This window comes from Condylostylus longicornis, unplaced genomic scaffold, assembly GCF_029603195.1.
Source record: "Condylostylus longicornis isolate FDR11 unplaced genomic scaffold, ASM2960319v2 ptg000020l, whole genome shotgun sequence".
NCBI classification, from domain to species: domain Eukaryota; kingdom Metazoa; phylum Arthropoda; class Insecta; order Diptera; family Dolichopodidae; genus Condylostylus; species Condylostylus longicornis.
In genome coordinates this window covers 1,199,179-1,221,920 of record NW_026577989.1, presented here as the reverse complement: position 1 = coordinate 1,221,920, position 22,742 = coordinate 1,199,179, and the positions used below count along the sequence as shown (strand labels likewise).

The following is a 22,742-nucleotide window of genomic DNA, read 5'->3' as shown; positions in this document are numbered from 1 at the left end:
AGTATTGTGCATATTGCATAATATGTTCCTGTGTGTATATGAATATTAAATGCATATTATAAAAATGTTAAATAAGCATACTGAAAGCAGTGCATGTATCGCGTTAAGTGCTGAAAATTTTTATGAAAAAACAAAAAAATTTTCTTTTCACTTTTTTTCTTGCTACTTCAGCTCCTTTTTCGTTTTTGTAAGAATTTTCTTTCAATATTATTCGGCTACAGATGATTTTAAACTTTTATGATGTTCATTTTTTTGTTTTCTCGTTTTGCTTACTTAAAATTTCAGATTTCTTGCTATGCAATTAAATGGTTTTAGCGTTTCTTATATACGAATATTTTTTTGCATATTATATGTAGCAATACATAAATATAAAGGTTGCCAATTATTTTCAGCAAAATAAGAATATACAAAAAAATAGAAAAATCAAAGAATACAAAAATAATTTTTAATATTTATTTGAATACATATTTTATTTGTATGCATATAATATGTATATGTATCTATTAAAAAAAAAAAGAATTTATATGAATTTGAAAACTTTCATGGTACATATGTACCTCATTTAAGAAAAATAAAATGAAGAAAATGGGTTATAAAATAAGCTATATATGTAGCACATATATATATATTTAGATGATCTCAAATATAATTCAATATTTTAAGGGCATTTATATATGTGTGAACAAAGAATATAAGCATGCTATATATATTTTATGAATGAAGTTATAAGTTATATTGTATACGCTAATAATACACTGGGAAAAATGTGTTTTTTGTTTCGTGAAAATAATTTTTTTACTAACTCTCTCTGTTATAATATGTATGTTATTGTTTATTGAAATATTGCAGGTGGAAAATGAAGCAAAATATGCAGCAAAAATTTGTTATTTATTCGGTAAAAATAATTGTTTTTATATAATATAAGAATTCTTTCCATGATCCAACTTCCAAGCCGGGAATTATTCGAAATTTTCGATTCAACATTCGCTAGTATTCCTAAACAAAAGTTAGAATACAATATAGCAAATTCAATACTTGAGAATTTTTTTAATTTTTTTAAGAGTAACATTATATTCTAATTTTTTACAGTGTACTTTATCTTATATATATTAGATATGTACACTTGAGTGATATTTACATATGTTCATTATTATGTATATACATACAGATATGTAATAAGAAAGTTGGTCTCTAATTTTTTTTTTCATTCTGTTTGAGTCAGCTATAAAGAATAGCTGCCTTTTTCTTTTCAAGTTTTGCTTTTTTTTATTTTTAGTTTCTTTTAACTAGTTTATATATGCATTTGGGATTTTTTCTTTTTTCGTTAAAGTAAATATACAGTTGAATCACTTATTTCATTCTTTTTTTTTTTTGCTTTTGATATGAACCGTACTAAAAATATACATTTTAATATTAATGCACACATATGATATGTACACATAAGTTGGTATATACGTCATATGTGTATGTGTTTAAGGAAAGAGTAAAAATTAAAAATTTATAGCGAAATGAAACAATATAGTCTATTAGATAAAAACAAACAGAAATTGTAATTAGTCGTACAAATATTAGTTCAGTTATTCATATGATATTGTTAGTGATATTTAATATAAAAGAGAGAAAAAAAAGAAGAGGAACAATAAAAAAATTAAGAGAAAAATAAAATAATAAAAGAGTTTTGTGCTTCTCTTTCATTTCGTTTCTTACTTATAAAAAAAAAAAAAAGAGAAAAACTACTGAAGGATTTTTACAGTATATTTTCAATTTAAATATTTAAAGCAAAAAAAATTCACAAAGCTATATACAAATATATGTAAACCGCGTAACGTATTTGATGATAACAATGTTTTTTTAACTCTGTCATTGAGCATTAAATAAATTAATGCGTTTAATTATATTAAAAGATTAAATTGAAAGAGATTGAATTGAAATTTCTCTTTTTTTTTATTAATTTGATACAAGTAAAAAAAAAGAAAACTAGACGAAAATTTCTAACATTTCTTAATGAATAATTTAATATATGTAGTATATATATACGTACGATTGACTTGAAAATTATTTAAATTGTTCAATTTTGGAGTATGCCTATGAACATCTAGTTTAAATATTAAAGAACAAATTATTATTGTAAGAAAATGCAAATCAGTTACTATTATAGGAAAAAGTAAATTGTTTTGTGAAGAAATACTGAAAAATATTAACAAATTTCTCTAAGATATAACTTCTAATAAATAAAAAAAATTGCATATTTTCAGGGGCATAAACTAAAATTTGTATTTAAACTGATTAAAATAATTTTGTAATTTAAAATTGATAAAATATAAATATTTTTAGATATTTACGCTTATCTACTTTCTACCCCTCACTATATTATATTCAAATAACGCGAGTATATAAAGAATTACAAATATAAATTACTAGCTACTATATAATTAGTATACATGGTATTAATATAATTTTTATAATTACAGCGAAAATATATAAGGTGAGCGTTAAGCTCTTGACTCAGTTCTTATTCGAGAACTTATTTAGATATAATTATAAAAAATTTTTAATTTAATAATCTTCAATGTATTAGTTTATCACACAAAAATTTCACTTATTTATATATAATGTACACTGCTTTCCCAAATTCAAATTCAAATAATCAAATAAACTTTTAAACTCATTTCTCATTTCAGAACTCATTTGTAATTAAGATTAAAATTCAAAGTTAATTATAAAATTACATTTAACTACACTTAACTTACTTAAATTTAAAATATACATAAAAAGTATCAAAATTTCATTCGTATTATGATTTCCTAATTGAAAATCTAGTTTTTTCTCTTTCTGGGTCTACTTATACAGTCTAACCTTGAATTCAATTTTGAATAGTTATGTAAAAAATAAAACAAAACACTATTCTTTGACATAAAGATTACCATTTTTTTTAACTAAAAATCTACTTTTTTTCTCCCCCTTTAAATAAAAAAAAATTTAAAAATTAGACTAGTTACCTATATTTTATATTGTAAAATGTTTCTTTTTCTCTCCCCCCTCCCCCCTTCCTATTTTCTTTTGTGCAAACAGAAAAATTAAAAATAACACTTAACCTATATTTTTTTTCTCTTTTTAAAATCAGTTAAAAATTATTTTCAAAGAGTTATTAAAGCAAAAAAAAAAAAGAAAGAAAAAATCATTTTAAGGGAAATTGCTATAAATAAATTTTTATTTAAAAAATAAATTCTACATTTTATATAAAATCAGGGAGCAAAAATAAAAAACAAAAAAAAAACAAGAAGAGAATAAAAAATTTAAAATATAACCGCAATTCAATAAATTTCATATTAAAAAATATATTCGATATATATGTATAATATATTTGTAGTATGTGAGTATAAGGATATGTGTATTGTACATACATATATAATACATAAATATGTTCTAGCATTAAAAAAATTGTGTATGTATAAAATTAAAAATTTTAAAGAAATAAAAAATAATACTTTAAGCTCTTTTGAAAAAAAAAATTAAAAAAATTCTTTTTTTTATATTTTTAATTTTTCTTAGATCCTTAATTCCTTATTTAAAAGAAAAACCAACAAACAGCATCCAACACACAGAAAATAAATGACGGAAGAAAGTTTTTTCTTTTTTTTTATAAATTTAAGTATAAATAACCCTATAATTTTCTTTTTTTTATCCTTTTTTTGTTTTTTTTTTTTTAAAGAAAATGAGAAAATGAAAATTAAATTATTTAAATATAACCAGAACAAATGAATATTATCTTTCATTTTAAAATAAAGCATTATATATATATATATTTAATATATTTTAATATAGATTTATATATACATATATATATATATATAGATATATATATATATATATATATATATATATGTATATATTTATATATATATGTATATGTTTATATATATATATATATATATATATATATATATATATATTTACATATATCTGTATCTGTAATGATATATATGAAATATCGTTATTATGTATATATTTATATATATATGTATATGTTTATATATATATATATATATATATATATATATATATATATATATTTACATATATCTGTATCTGTAATGATATATATGAAATATCGTTATTATAGATATATATATATATATCTATAATGATATATATTAAATATATATTTTACATATAAATATATAATAGATATATACATATATATATATATTTGTATATATATTTATATATTTATGCATATATATTTATAATTCCATTATTTTATTATATTATAATTTAAAATGAAAATTCCAGGGACTTTTAAACTTTTTCTTTAAATTACATTCTATACGATTTAACAATATTAAAATCTCATAGGTCAAGGTTTTTCTTTTAAATATCATAAAAGTTATATATACATATATATCTTTCTTGATATATAATATTAAAATATACTATATTGAATATCAAAGAAATAAAGTTCAGATTGTAATAAAATATATATATTATTTTCATAATATATATATATTATTGTATATATATATATATATATATACAATAGTAATTATTTACGCACATGCAAATCTACTTTAATAATAATAAAAGTATGTACATGTATATATAATGTAATGATAATGAAGGAAAAAGCAGAAGTTAAAAAAAGAAAATTGTCATCATAGATAATAATAAAATGTTCATAATTAATAGGTTTTGTGTCTTTAATTTAAAATATAATTCTTATATTACAAGAATGATATAGTATATCAAAAGAATATTTATATCCATATATATATATATATATATAAATTTATAAAAGAATATAAACTATAAAATTATATACCTATTATAAAAAGAACAAAACAAACAATTCTTCTCTATATTTTTTTAATTATTATCAAGATAGTCTGAGATAAAATTTATATATTATAATAAATTGATGATTTTAATATCCTTAAGGGAAAAAAAATATAAAATTGTGAATTCTTTAATATCATATAAATGTGATATATATATATATATATACAAACACTTATATATATATATACATAATATAATCCAATGTATTTATATTTTCAACTAAATTCTTTAATTTTTTTTCAATTCCTTTTTATATTCATTTTATTATTAAATTTATATATTATTAATAATTATTTAATTTATAAATTTTTGATTTTTTATATTATGAATAATACTTTTAGTCAATTATTCTTTAGTGTTTTTATATCTTAAATTTATTGTATTAAAATATTAAAATTTTTAATTAAAATAAAATATTAGTTATATAATATGCTCTTATTTTAATACTGGATATTTTTAAAAATCTTTTAAAAATTTTACAAAAATTTTTGATTTGTTTTAGAAAATTTCTTGAGTAATAAATAGGATTAAATTTTTTTTTTTTTTATATATAAAAGATTATTAATTATAATTACTTTTATATGTATTAAGTAAATTAATTTGTTATTAAATTTATTAAATATTTTCTTCATATTTAAATTTTTTTATTATATAATATGGGACATATTACGTTTATATATTATGTTCTTATATATGAGATTGAATTACATGAATAATTTAATATTCGAACAATATTCAACGTCTCATTAAATAAGTGTTATTAATTGATATCGAAGAAACGAAAACGTGTTATACAATATTTACGAGAGCATATTTATTAAAATGAGGTTACGCACTTCGGAAAGCAATTCAATGTCCATTTCCATATTTAAATTTTTATATAATATTTTTGGACTAAGTTTTATAAAAATTGTTATATTATTATTTTATAAGTCATATAACATTATTGTCAAATTTTTGTTCTATCCGAATTAGTTTCAATAAAATATAATTAAAATATTTAATAATTATCAATTTAAAATAACATGCATCACATACATTGGTATACGAAACATTCTTATAGGAACAGAACTCTAAATCATTAAGGAAAAAATTGCAAATATTAGTTGGTATGTACCATATTTCAAAAAATATTACGAATACCCGTATATAAGATGTACATTAATGGTTTCTGGCAAGTATATTTAAATATAAACTGTAACACATCAACATAAACTACGAGTATATTGGATCAGAGCATATTGCAAAAATTATCATTTCACAATAATCAATACCTTTTGGTAATTATTCTTGGGAATTTCCGAAAATTACATTGATTTTGTATTTCAAATTAATTAATTTTTTCAATTTAATAAGATACACATACAAAATACATTATTAAAATTAAAATTTTAAAATAGAAATTCCATTTTTAATGGAATGGCATTAAATGATTTGATGTCCTGTAAAACTTTGTTTATGTAGGCGTACACCAATATAATTTAGAGAAATTTTTAATGAAAAATTTATTTCTGCCTTACTTTAAGAATCACTGACATTTTACAAAATTTTATATTAATTTTTCTTCTTCTTTTAATGCGTTTTGTTTTTCTATATTCTCTGTTATCTCAAAAAAAAATGGTAACAATTTCCACTTTTTAAATATTTATCAATTGTCTTATTGCGTGTGTTTTTTTTTTGTTTTTCTTTTCGTTTTGTTATTTTTTGTGTTTTGTTGCTGTATATTGTTGCAAACGATGTTTTCTTAATACTTAAAAATTTATTTTAAAAAATTTATTTTCATTCTTTTCTCTTTCTACTTTTTATATTTTAATTTTATTCTTATAATTTGTTTTATGTGTTCTCTATCTTTTGTTCTTTTATTTTTCGTTTTTTTTTGTTTTTGTTTTTAATCCAATCAAAGAGTATATAGAGCCCATGCCTCCTTTTTTTTTGGATTTTTATATAGAAAGGGAAAATAATTTTTAGAACCTTTTTATTTTTATTCTTTTGCATTTTTGGTTTATTTTGGTTTTTGGGAATTTTTTTATTTTTTATTTTAGAAAAAACATATTTATTTGTTCTCTCTCTTCTCTATTTTAATATTATTTTTCTCATAAATTTTTCTTTTTCATTTTTAGTCTAAAACAATTTTTAACATTCTTTTACGGCAAAAGTTTCCCATTTCTCTAATAAAAAAGAAAAACAAAATGAAAAATTACACAAAAGAAAATGCAGAGGGTGTATTAAAAAGAAAACAAAAAAGAAACAAATTGAAAGTGAAAATTTTTAACCATTTACATAACATGATTTGATGTCTACGTACATAATATATTTTGTATACAAAAAACATAGAACAAAACAAATTAAAAAAGACTAAAAAAAGATAAGAATATAAGAGGAGAAAAAAAAAATAACATTGAAAAATTTTTCAAATAAAAATTCTAGGCATCCTTAAATAATAGATACGCGTAATATACTTGTTTATATGTATGTATGTATGAGTATGTGCAGTTTGTATGTATAAAGATACAAAAATACATTGGTTTTTTGTTTTTTTTTTTTTGAAATATTATTTTTATTGTTTTGCGCGAAGGTGTCTGTTGTATAATGTGGCCAGATTTTTATTATAATATTAAAGGATGAAAAGGTCTATAAACTTTGTTATGGCAATGTCACAGCATTGCCAACAATAAATTATTTTTTGTTTTATTTAATTTCTATAATAAAAACTAAATTAATTTTCAAATGTTCGAATACAATATACAAATCAGGTACTTAGCCAAAATAGGTTCGTATTAGTTTAGAATAATTTTACCAAAATTATTTGTTATAATTATACGAGAAATAGGTTCATTAGGTTTATAAGCTGAGATATATATTTATAACGTATAAAACGTAAATTAGATTTTTTGAATATTAATACCACAAGATTAACCAAATGACCCAACATTTCGACTACCATATGTTTTGTTTTTCTCATGTTCTTCTAGAAAAATTAAAATACCTCCCATATTATGTACAATTCAAATTCAATTCTCAGTATCTGAAGTCAAAAAATATTATTGATTTCAATAGGAAACAGAGCTCAATTATAATTACATGAATTACGTGATTTCTATTGTATTATTATTAACTATTTTACTATTATTCTCAGATTTTATTTATTATTTAAATATATCGTGTGTATAGAAGGATCCCACCACATAATATCTGGCATTACTCTTAGTTACTTAAATATACATTATTATTAAACATATAGAATTTTATTTAAGAGCTTAAAAATAAACATTGTATATTAAATATTTTTTCTACATAAGTATGTATGTGTTTCAAAATAGGTTTAATATTAAAGAAAAAGAGATGGGTAAAAATAGATTTTGGTATAAGAATAAGAATATACATGAAGGTGTAGAAATGAATCTCGTATAATAGAAAACAAAAAAAAAAAATAAAACAAAGTTATAATTTGCAAAAATATTTTGTAATTTACCAAGAATTGTGTATAATTCTCTTTCATCTCTCAAGTTGAAGGTTGTTAAATTCCTTAATTATAAAACTTTAAATCCTTTGCAAATATAGAATACTTTTGGGGTAAGGATAATCTAAAAAAAATTTTTATATATATTTTCAGTTTTTTCTTTTTTCTCAAAGAATTTTTTTCTTTCTCTTTTTTTTTTGTTTGTATTATTTAATTTTTTTTCTTTTTATTTCTGCTCTCTTTATTTCCCCTTCTAATATTATCTTATCTTTTTGTATTTTAAAAATTTTTTATTATTATTTTTTTTTATTTTGGGTGGAAAGCTTATGTATACGGCATTTTCCTTTTTTATTTTTTTTTTTTTCTTAATGTTAGTTACAAAATTGAAAATATGTGAGAAGTTTTTTTTTTTCCAAATCTGTTTTTTTTTTTTTTTTGGTTCTTATTTTATTAAATTTTTAAAAAAGAAACAAACCCTCTTTGTACAGAAGCTTGGCTAATGTATGAAAAATTGCAAAAGAGTTTTAGAGAAAAAAAAAAATTTTTTTCTCTCTGATTTTCTCTTGAAACTTATGCAAACTGAGAAAGAATTTTTAGTAATCGGATTTATCTTCTTTTAATTTTATTAGAAAAAAAATTTTAAAAATTAATTTAAATTATTTAAGAATTAATTTAATATTAAGATTAATTTAAAAGAATTTTCTTTTAATTTTTTGTTTTCACTTTATTTTTATTTTTTTACTCTTTACCTCTATTTAATTTTTTTTTTCCTTAAATCTTTGTGTTAAAATTCACTTTGTGTATGCAAGAAAATATGAAAAGATTTTTTTTTTGAGCAAGGTATAAGTAGATTTAAATAAAAGTAAAATTTTATTTCATATTTAAGTCGACAAAGTTATTTAATTAAATTAAAAACTTTGTTTTTTTTTTTCCTAAATTTTTATAATCCAAATTAAGGTGGAAAAAAATTTTGAAATTTATTAAGGAAATTTTAAATTTTCAAATGTTATTTGCTGAATTCTTATCGACCAGAATATATCCAATAAAACAGGTTATGTGAATTCATTAAATACAATTGTCGAATGACAAATGTCGAATTTTCATCGGAAATACGTTCATGTTGTCGGACTGCTAGTCGGTTGGCTTCTTTATCTCAAATTATCGGCTGAACTGATTTTCTCAAAAAGTTATATCGTATAGTTTAATTTAAAGTTCGAAATATAGTTTAATTTGAGGTTGAGAATATTATTTTTTGGGGCATATGAGATTTCAAGACTTTTAATACGATCGGTTTTTGTTTTTTATAAGAAAATATTCGGGAGATTTTCTCAAAATCTAATATATACAAGCTTACCATGAAAATACGATAATCCACGTAATATTTTTTTAGGAAATAAGTTGCCAGTACTACCATGCTCAATGAAAATATTTATTCCCATTGAAAATTGTTATAAAAAAAATAGCCCATTTATTAAAAAATTAGTATTTTCAATTTCAGTCATAATAGCGGGCAGCTTATGAAAAAGATGTGTATAAAATCTAAAACAAAGATCTTGTATTTTAAATGGAAATATTTCAAAGACAAATCAGTATTTTAAGCAAATGTTTTAATATAAAAATTTTAGTCAACGAAAAAATTTTGTAAAATATTCATAAGATTTACGTCATTATATTAAAGAACGCTGAATAAAAACATAAGTCTTCATTTTTCCTCTGACTCATTATACAAACTGATCAATTAATGTAACGCAATAAAAATTTAATTGTATACTTTTGTAAAATATTAATTTTAATTATTATTATTTTAAACCTTCATATTTATGATTTTTCAATTCAAAATAAAAAATTATTGATTTTATATTTTACGTATATTTCTACTGAATGTGAAGAATAACACTCATAAATTCCAATTACTCGTTATAAATAGTAATGACATGAACATAATATAAGTATTTCTCTCTTTCCATCTCTTCCCAAATAAAAATTCTACGTTTAACACATAAAGTCAAGTTGTAACAAGAGGACAAATAAATACATACATATAATGACATTAAAATTTTATATAAAAATATATATGAATATATTATTATAAATTCTTCGAAATTATTATTAAAATAATATTTATATATACATATAAATATATTTTTCAAGGTTTTTGTTTTAAATAATTGAAATAAAAAATAAAAATTTTTTAATGTAAAAATAAATAATTGTTAAGTATATGTTATGTAAATTTAATTTAAAGAATATATTATATATTATTTTACTTACATATTACTGTTAATTTGGCATTCGCTCTTATTGGTGAATTAAATTTACCGGGACCAACTTGACATTGATATTCTGCATCATCATCAATTGATGCATTTGATATTCTTAAATTATAAATTCCTTGATTACGATCACCTAATACTGAATAACGTGGAAAACCAGGTATCACAGCTGAAAAACCAAGTGCAAAACCATCTTTGGTCCATTGCACTTGACCGGCTAAATTCGATATTTCACATTTAAGTGTTGCTTCAGAGCCCTCTAACACCTGTAGATCTTGTGGTGTTATACGAAATTTTTGCTGTTTTTGACACCAGCTAGATGATATGAATGTTAAGATAAGAACTGTAATCAAAGAAATGAAGAAAATGAATTATTTTTAAAATAAATTTATTGTAAATTTGAAAAAAAAAATAAAAATATTATTAAATGAATAATTTCATTATTATTTCTTTTCCATTGTAAATTTTGAATATTTTATTTAAAATAAGAAATTTAAATAATTTTATTTAAAAAACTTCCATAAATTTTAACATGTATATGACCCACATTATATTGTAACCAAATCAAATAATTTTTCTTAATTTTTTTGTTTGGTTTTCTATTTTTAGTCAAAACTACAATAAATTATTATATTTTAAAATCATAAATTTTTAATTTGAATACTTATTTGAAATTCTTTTCATCTTTAAAAAAAAATTTTGAATGATTACACAAGCTACCTATAATAATTATGTCTGATTAATTTTACATAAATTTAAAGAAATAGAAGAAAAAAATATGCTTTATAAATAATTTCTTCAATATGGTAAAATCGTGATATTCACAAATAATTTATGATGTTTTTAAAGATCAAATTTTTATTTTTTACATTTCAACCAATACTCTGAATTTTTTATAATTTATTACAATTTGAAAACATTTCTTTTTCAATAAAATTTACATCAATATTTGGATATTTTTAAAAACTTCCTTTCATAATCTACCCACATTCATTGTCAACTACCATAATTATTTTTAAAAGATTGACAATATAAATGGTTATTATAAATAAAAATTTTCTGATTTAAAATTAATAATATTTCTATATTATTTTGCCGAAATTTAATATACTCCATATTAATGGAAATAACATAAGAAATTTGCTTAAATAACAAAAAAAATTCGTATTTTTAAAAGTTAATACAAATTTTGAGTTCAATTTTGAAATATTTCTAACATAACTTTAACAGTCTGCCTGTCATAATACTCCTAATACTTTAAACTAGCTCTTATCCTTAATATTAATTAACCGATATATATTAATTGTCAAGATCATTCGGTGCGGAGGGCTGATATTTTTCACTTCATTAATTTGTCGAATTTCTCTTGCTATTATAGATCCTCTGACATTAATCTGTTGCAGTTTTGGAAAATACTCTCAAAATGTATGGAAATGGTAAGGTGCGTAAACCATGTTCACTCAAAAATATGCAAAATCAATATTATATGCAAAATCGAACTAAAAAAAATTGTTTAATAGTTAGACATAAAAGCTGTGAATAGTAAGTTTTTAATTATTTGCATTTTAATTTGGTAAATCTATACACCACAGTTAGAAAACATGAAGTTTTTAATGCCCGATGCAAAATAATAAATATTTAGAGTCTTTCTTTTTTATTGTTTTGAAGTCTAACAAAAATTGAAAAAACAAAAATTTTTTTTTCTCTTAAAGTTTTACTAACATTATAGATGTTAATTTTAATAAAATCAATAAAAGCAAATAGTCATCAAAATTATTATAAAATAAAAAAAATATAGAATGAAAAGTTTATGGTCATTATTAACTTCTATTCAAGCAGAGTTTTCCAAAGTAAACATTTTAATTTAATTTATTGTAGAAAAAAAACACAAAATAAATATTGTAAATAAAAATTATAAGGTGATGAAATACATAAAAATCATGAATCATTCTGTGTAGTCAGCAAATAAAAAAAAAAGAAACCATGAAAAATTTTAAAATTTGAACCTTTAGTTTTCAATAGTACAACAATTACAACAAGATGATGTAAAAAAAAGAAACATTTCAAGAACTGATTGAACACAAAAGCGACTCATTCAACAAGTTACATAGGTTTATTACTTTAAATATTAATATTGAAATTATTGCAAGTGCGTTTAAAATTAACTATTATACTTAAAAAATTTCCAAATTTTATCACAGTAATATATTGTTAATAAGAAAAATTATTAATAATAATATGTTTAAATATATCAATTAAAGCGTGGTTCGAAAATAAACTAACAAAATTAATTACAGCTCGTATAATTAAAAAATATTCTAATGAAAGTAGTGGAGTCGTGAAATTAATATTATAATAAAACCAAAACGGATTTTATATAACCAAATTTATCGTAAAACAAAAAACAATTACTTTTGCTCAGATCAATCGAAAATAAACATTTTAAATAAGTTTCCACTTTAATTAACCAATGTAAGCACACATTCCATTTTATAAATTTTTTCAAAAACATTATTCAAAACTTCAAACATCAAAATTTCCCATTCATTAATGATTTCCTTTTATTAAAAATATTATTATAATTACACATTTTTTTAAAGTCAAACCATTTATACTTATCGTAAATTTATTACAATTACCTACCATTATTTCATTGATTATATTGTTTTTAAATTTTAATGAATGATTTTTTTTTATTCACAAGCAAAATTTAAATAAGACTTCCCCCATTTATATAACGAAATAAAATCCGATGTGATCAGCACATAACCGAGCGCGATGTACATATATTGTCTAGTTAAGTGAAAGTGTTAGGGAGGAATAAGAAATTGCATTTTAAACACTTCTTTTCGAAGAAAAGTGTAATTTTTGAAAAATTTGTAGAATTTCAATTTGTACATCCCGAATTCCCTGAAAAGTTAATTTACCGGTTAGTTTTGGTAAACACCAGTACTTAGATATCGAATTTCAAAAAATTCCATCAATCCGTTCCGTAGCTACGGCAAAAAATATAAAATTGGCCCCCCAGTTCCCTTATGTATCACGAAAATTAATCAATTCGTAACATACCCGAAATAAACTCACATATAAAATTTCATCAAAATCAATTCAGCCGAGCTTAACTGATATACGCGTCCATATACAGACCGACATCTCTCTAATAAAAGATTATTCACGCAACCCTGCTATTGAAATGTTCCCACCGAAACTCGAAATCCGAAATTTGATACCAACATATAACGTCTCTTATTATATACAATGCAGTCGATAAAAAAAAAAAAATAACCTTTAATTGAAAAATTTTGTATTAATTTATTTCCGGCAAAATAAAAAACAATAAAAATTAAACACAAAAATATAATAAGAAAATAAAACACTTTAAGTAACTAATTTTAAAGAAAAAAAAAAAAAAAAAAAAAGTGGTTTGCAGCCTACGCTCATTGGTCATAAAATATCATGTATAAAATAACGAAAGTATAGTAAAAAAAGCCAAGATAAAATAAAAAAATTAAAAAAAAAGCACTTTTAAATTTTAATTTTTATTAATGTCTTTTCAAAACCCAAGACAACAACCACTCAAAAATCATTATTAATTTTACTACTTTTATGTTCATATATATATTATATATATACATAAATGTATATACACAATGTGTATACTAACTATAGAAAAGTAATCATCACTTACTGTTCTGTCAACTAATACTGTCTTAAATAATAAATTATAGTGAAATTACTCATTTGCGTCAAAATACAAATTGAATGTGCGGACACTATGTAAAAATGAATTCATAGCATTAAGCAGAATTTTTATTAAAGTGCAAGAGCATTCTTCACTATACTTGTAGTTCACTCAATTGCAGTGGACAAAATTGCATTAAAATTCACAAGAGCAGCTTCACAAGAATGATTTAATTCAAAAAAAAAAGTATGACAACATTCACAAGTTAAATTAGTCGACATAGTAGTAAAATCTATTCTAGTAATCTCGTTCATATACAGTCTGGTTTAATAATTTTACTCTACATTTTAATTCAATTCCTGGGTTCCGTATCGTTTTACTATCATCAAAATTTTTTCGATTACATGCTATTATTGAAGACGGCCGAATTTCTTCAATTATTATGGTAGTTTCAGAAAAGATTTTTTGTTATTGAAAAACTACATTTAAATCTCCATATAGATTTTAATTTAAAAATTAAAATTTACAGTTCAAAAACTTCAAATTTTTTACGATATTTTTTTCATAACACGCTGTATATATGGCCGGTGTTATTAATTTTACATGAATATAGTATGTAATACAAAATATAATCTACCATATATGCAACACATTATCAATATAAAGGCATGACAAACAAACAGATCGCTTTGTGTTATAAAATAAAAAAGAAAATAAAGTTTAGCTTTTTTAAAGTTCAGCTTTTATAAATATCAGGTTGAAATTTTTATGAATGAAATTTAATTCTTTTCAAAATCATTCAAGTATTGAAAACTGATTTGGTACGAAAGCGTAGGTGATTCGATTTTTCATTTAATTTTTTTTTTTTTTTTTGTATATTTCTCTTACAATTCTTTTACTGTTTTTTGTTATAAAAAGACCTTTGGATCAATTTTCTTTAAAAAAAAAAAATCAAGATGAATAGGTAAATGTCAAAATCAGTTTTGGATCTCTTGTTTTTTTTTTTCTTTCTTTGTTTTTTTTTTTGTTTTTTTGCTTTGTTCGCTTATAACCTCATAAAAGTTAATAAAAATTCTCATAAAATTTCTTTAAGATGCCAAAAAATTTAAAAAGAAACTACCTATATAATATAGGCGCACACATTGCGTACATGTGTGTTCAAAATAATATAGTTGTAGTATATATATATATTATATGGTTGGGTATATATATATGTAATCTAAGAGTATGTACGTACATATAAAAAATAATTTCAAGTTATGTATAGGTGGTGTTACACAGGTTAAAAAACAAATTATAAAAGAAAAAAAATAACGTTAAATTAAAGATGGGTGGTGAAAGCATTTTAATTTTTTTTTTTTTTTAAAGTTTCTTTTTATATTTTATAATTGTGGAGGCTGGACACTTAAATAAACATAATATATTCACTAGTACACCATGCATATATACATTTATTCACTTTTATTTACACATAACTAATTATAATCGCCATAGCGTTCACAAAAAAAAAAAAATGTTTTTAAGTTCAAAATTTTAGACATTAGGTCAAAAAAGTGAATTAAACCTTAAATAGTGGTTATACAAAATCGTAACAATGTAATAATAATTATCAATCATATTTTTACAAATTAGACGAGGGTACTTTAACTTACATAATCATGTGAACTTTAAAATAATACATATTTCAATTGCAAAATGGCAAGTGAATAAAATATTTTATAATCAGTACTTTTGAAAACTAAAAAAAAATATTAAATTAATCTTTGGATTGCAGGTTAAATTTATGATTAATTGAACAAGTCGAACAAACGAATTTGAATTGTAAAATTAGTGAATCTGAAATATGAAATCAAAATAAATACACATATGTAATTATTAAAAGTATTATATAAGTAGCTCGAAAATTATAAAACATTTGTAAAAAACAATGTTATATGAGTGTATGTCAGTTTAATTTTAAAAACATTTCATATAATTTTTGATTGTCATATTATTGGGCGCATATTGTTTAATTTTAATATTGACATACTGTTATATAATGCCGCACTGTAGAGGTATAAAATTTTAATAAATCAAAAACGGTCGCCAAATATTATTGTGAAATAAATTAAAAAATATAACAGAAACCATGATGTCTTATGGAACAATTTAGATATGAATTTAATGTATACAAATTTTATGTATACAAATAATCATCATCCAATATCCGAATCTCTTCATAAAATTCCAATGCCATCAATTTATTAATGACTAAAATTTTGAATAGCACCATTCATGCATTATATTAAAATACTCATTTCAAACATGACAATAAACACTATAACTAAAATTTCAATTTATTCAACATTAACTTTAATTAAAGCGATGATATCAATCATAATATTAAAATTAATTAGAAAAATAGATCTTAATCAACAGTCTGTATTTTTTGCATTTATCTAGTAATAATATTTTAGCAACAACATTCTACAATATTATGCTACTCGTTACGGATAATTTGAATTCAATATTTTTCAAATTTTAATAAAAAACTATTCTATAGTTAGTTCTTATATAAAATATACAAGAAAAAAAAGATAAAAAAATTAAATAACAGAACTTGTAATAAAGTTTAACTATAACATATGTGCCAAAATCAACTTTTCAAGTTATTGCATAAATAAAAATTATAATAATCATAATAGAAGTAAAATAAATATTACTGGAGGCGTGCAAATAGTGCAAATGTTTTAGAACAGGTTTATTGACACGATAGTATATATAAATAATATAAAAATAAAAAGCATATATTTTATGTAAAAATAAAGTCAATGTATTAAACAATATTATTTTGTACATATTAATTACAAAATATACGAGTACAATATGGTACAAGATGTTCCAAAAACATTCTAGCCTTTCGTGAAACTCAAAATTAATGAAATACATGAACATTATTGTTACTAAATTCAAAATTGTTATTATACTCAATTTGAAGTTATTGGGTATAAAATTATATAATTAAGTCAAGTATATGAAATGTAATGAAAAACAGTTGTTATTTTTTGTAAGATCAGACAATCTAATATGGTGGTATGTTTTAAATTCAAGGCGGAGTTAATAGTTTTTAATTTTACTATTTAATAATTTTTCACTATATATATTGTAATCAATTTTTTTTTCCTTCTTCACTCCTAAAAGGAACATAGAGCTAGTGCATGATATCATGCCCTAGCTTCATAGCGTCATAGAGTTAACTAGGTATAGGTGACTAACCTACCGTATATTGTAATCAATAGCCTGTTTAAAATTTTGTTAATGCGAATTATGTTAATATAATTTAATTATGTTATTCTCAGAAAATCAGTTCCCTTCTGTGTATAATAATTTTGTAACTAAAAATCAATTCTTAGCTCGTATATAAGCACAACGTTTTAAATAATTTTTGAAACACCTTGCCATAGAATATTGGTTTTATTAAAAATACCACAAAAAAATTATTTAAATAACATTGTATACGTGTAAAATTATTTACACAAAGTCTCAACTAAGGTGAATATTTTAAATCAAATTCAAAATTATATTATTATTGTTGGTAATATATAGTTAAAAAAACGTATTTTGCAATAAACGTTTCAGCTTACCTATACGTACTTATGTATGCGTGTAAAGTATCTAACCTATAACTACACAAAAATATTATAATAATTTTGTAATTTTCAATGAACATCAAAATTAAAATTTTATTATAGTTTCACTTTAAAATGTTCAAAAATAAAAATCATATTATTCTTTTGAATATAAAAAACTATAATTTTTATGTTTAATTTTAAAATTTACAACAATATGCGAGTTGAATATTTAATTTAAAAAAAAGAAAGAAAAACAAGTAAGTTGTAATATAAAAACTATAGTATAGAAATCAAGGAGAATAAAAGTATGAATATTGTTAGAATAACTAATGAAGGAGACGAATTTTTCTATTTTTGTTCTTAATTTAAAAATTCTGTAACTTTGAATAGAATTTTCGCTAATAAAATTAATTTACAATAGAAATAAATTATAAAGTCCTTGAACTGATATTGAATACATGTATTAATTTTGAAAATATTGCATATTTTAAAAGGAAAATTTGATAAAATGTGCATTAATAGCTGTTTTCATAAATTAATTTTGTGGTGAAGCTTCAAACTGAAGCTTTAACAAAATTAAATTAAGAAGTGTAGACAATAGTCTATATGCAATTTCGTCGACTACCATAAAATTTAATTAGACAAATTCTTCGTTTAATATTTTGTGTATTAAAATTTATTGTACTTAATACTGTTATAATTGTATTCTACTGTATGATATAAATTTTTAATGAACTATATATGATATTTATAAAATTATTGTTGATATTTTCTTATTTAATTCAAAATACCTGAATAGAATTAAATTATAAGAAAAAAAATAAATATAATAAAGATAATTTGTATATGTATGCCATATACAGAAAAAATAAAACAATTAGACATCAGTTGCTTCTTATATGATTATAAAAAGTAAAGAAAGCGATGTTTTTAGTTTTAGTTTATTCGTTTTTTTTTCTCACTCTATTTTTGTTTTAATAAACGTAATCAAATAGTAAAAGTTATTTTAATCAAACAATACAAATATAGTACTGTATAATACATACATATAAGCCAGTTACCAGAACTAACATACACCTAATAAGTTTACTACTGTAAAATTTTACGAAATAATTATATAAAATTAAAAACAAAATTTAATTTCTATTTTTTCGTTTAATTTTGAACATTTTAATTTTATATTACGATCTCATATTAAATGTTATCAGAGTTAATTAATTACCTACACAATCATGTTATTCAAATATATCGACACACTGTTATATGAATTTATTTTAGATTTAAGTAGGCATTTCATAGCCTTAAGGTTCGATACTATGTATTTTGTAAAAAATTCTTAAATACTATGATTATCATTAATTAAAATAATATGATAACATTTTTATATAAGTAACTATAAAGTTGGTTAAAAAATAGAAATACTATTCTGATAAAATTCTGGCATAAATTAGCCCTAATTGATGTAAAATTTATGTTCATGAGAATGCATGTTGATAAGAAGAAGATGAAATAGATTCAGTTTAATTAGATTCAATTTAAATTATTAAGTTAAGTTAAATTTAATTTAAATAATTTTATTGTCAGAAACTAATTAGAAATAATAAAATCTGTAAAAATTGAATTTTCTTTTCACAAATAATAATATATTAAAATAAATAGTTTATTAAAATTCATGTATCTTTGTATATAGTTTTTGAACAAAATCAGTTTTAAAGAAAATTCTTAAAAAATTTAATTTTCTATTAGTGCTTTAAAACTATTGATGCTTCTCAAAGGTATTGAAAATTTAAAAATCAATTTTCCGATTTGTTTTTTTTTTGTTGTTATTATAATATCACACATTTATATATATATATATCGAAATATGTAGAGTATACCTTCATATAATATAAACACTATTAATTATTATCATTGTGAATTAAATTATAAAAGGGTATAAATATAATAAGAGCAATTAAAATGTAAATAATTATGCATTATTTTATAAGTCTTTGCATTCATTCTATATTATTCACGCTTATTTTGAATTCAATTAAATGCTCCGGTATAAGTTTTTAATAATAGAATGTTTATAATAAATGCAATAAATTTATATTTGATTTATATTAATTATTAGATATTTATTATTATATTATATTAATTAAGTTTAACAAGTTTTTGTTTTCAACATAATTTTATATATACATATGTATAGGCGCATATATATTATTAATAATACATATTATATAAACAATAAAAACTTAATTAAATATATATATATGAATATTATGTATTGAATGTGTTATATACACTGTTATTATAATTTCATACAATTTTATAAAATAATACAGATATTGTTGATTTAATTAAATTTGAATGTAAGTATTGAATAAATTTTGTATATATGAATGTATTCTCATATAGTATATGTATATATAATATATATTTTATATATAAATTTTCAAATGAATAAAACCCCTTTAATTAACTTTTATAATAAAATTATCATCTGTTATAATATTATATTTTATTTATTTTTAAAAATCTTATTATTCAGTAATTTTACGATATAACAAATACAATACGTACATCTATACATCTTTCTATTTATATGTACTGATAAAATAAACTATATGAAATTATACAAATGAGCCTAAAGTTATATTATATATAGATACATATATACAATTTAAAATTTTATTACTTAAATACAATTATAGTAGCATAACATTATTATTGTTATAACTTAATAATAATTATTAAAAGAAAGTTATGTTATTAAATTTTTTAAACAATAAAAAAAATTTCTTTAAATTCATATTCACATATTGTATATATATATATATATATGTACATAAACACATTATATTAAATGAAATTATGCAAATTATAATGAAATTTAAAATGTAAAGAATGTAAATGAATTTGTATAAGTATTACATAGTATTATATTCATATTATATACATATGTATGTGTATAATTGCCGTGAATAAAAATTGAAAGGTTGAAAGAAAAACAAAAAAACATTTTTATTGTTTTATTAATATTAATATGTAAATATGATTATAAGAATATAATTTTGAGAAAAATCAAAATATCTTAAAAACAAAAAAAAAATATACTTATATACATTTATATTATACGAGTATGTATGTATGTATATGTATATTAAGTTCAATGGCAATCATAAATATTTTATTTGATTTTGTTAACAATATGCATGGTTAATTATATGCAAGTCTCTTAGCTTTTTTTTTTTAATATAAAAATATTTGCTTTACATTTTTGGGTCTTTTTGTTGCATTGCAGTTTAATCAAAACTTTAATATCGATTTTTTTTTTTATAATTTTTATACATCTGGAATAATTTTATTTAGAAGAAATCTTTAATGTTTTAGAAATATTCAACGTTTAACAGAAGAAACAAAATTTCAAAATGATTTTAAGATTCGGATTTAATTACACCTACTTGGAATAATATTTTTATACCCATATTTTGTTTTTAGTTAAATATTAGTATTATTTGAACACCAAGTACATATAAGACAAAAATTTATTTATTAAGGGTAAAAATTAATTCAACTCTATCATATAGTGTTAAATTTTAAGAAGGAATGAATAACTTATTATACAAAAACTATTAATAGAAAAATTTTATACATTATCAGGTGTAATAATTAAATTATGTGTAAACAAACTCCATTTACTTAACATACTCATATTATTGTATGAATTATTATTAATTTTTTTAATGATCTTTATTATAAATATAATAAAAATAAAATAACACTGTTTAATAGTTTGATTATCAAATGATGTAGTTATAATAGTCATTTAATTTTTAGTTAATAAAATTCTAATTAAATTTTTTTTTATTCTATAAATAGAAAAATTTTTGTTAATTTATGAATTGAAATTATTTTTATAATCTATAATTGAAATAAACTTATTTAAATTAAATAATTAATTAATATTAAATTAACTAAAAACTGGTAAAAAAAAAAATTTATAAAAAAGTATGGAAGCAAAAATCATAATATTAAAAATTGTGTTAAAATCAAATTTAATTTAAAAATGTGAAAAATTGAATTTAAATAATATAGTATTTTAAAATATTTAGGAAAATTATATAACAGTTTTATAAGCAATTTTAATTAGCATATACTTTATATTAGCATACAATTTATACACAAGATTTTGTATATAGTTTCTGGGGGCGACAAGAAGTTTTCTTTAAGATATTTCTGAAAATTTTAAAAATTTCAAGATATTATTAATAATTTTTAATTTCAGATGTTCAAACAATAGAAATTTAAATGATTAGAAAATTTATTTTGAAAGTATAGTATAATATACATTTAGCACACCATTATGAGTATCAGTCAATAAAATTTGTCAGTCAATATTATAAACAATTTATAAATTATGCTGTAGAAGTTATGAACAATTTGTAAATTATGCTGTAGCTTAGATGCCGAGTATATTAAAATGAGAAACAAATTGTGCAGCCAAACAATTTAAAATTAATAAAAACATTTTATTATAATATGATTTGAAATTGTTTTAAAAACTATATTGCAAAAATTCTAATTAACTAGTTAATACTACAAAATTTTTTTCATTCACTAATCTTTTATATTAATTACAATTTAATATTTTTATACAAAAGTAACACAGATTTAATAGTTAATCATTTTAAATATTAATTTGAACTTTTTTTGTATACATTGAATATATAATTACCAATCACAAAGCATATTATACTTGTAATCGAAAAACAAAAAATTTTCAAGTTTATTTAAAAACCAATTAATACAATATAAAATGTTTAACATTTTATAAATATGTAATTACATAAACATTATTTAAATATTAAATTCATAATAAGTATATGCATATA

The 22,742-nt window shown here is 20.2% G+C and overlaps 1 protein-coding gene across 1 annotated transcript in view; it reads right to left on the bottom strand.

Moving 5' to 3' along the window:
• Positions 1-22,742, bottom strand: part of LOC129606636 (nephrin) — a 504,217-nt gene that overhangs the window by 332,805 nt on the left and 148,670 nt on the right. The window contains exon 2 of the mRNA XM_055517050.1: positions 10,568-10,912. Within this exon, the coding sequence (XP_055373025.1) occupies positions 10,568-10,912 (345 nt within the window). The remainder of the gene's footprint in view (positions 1-10,567; positions 10,913-22,742) is intronic.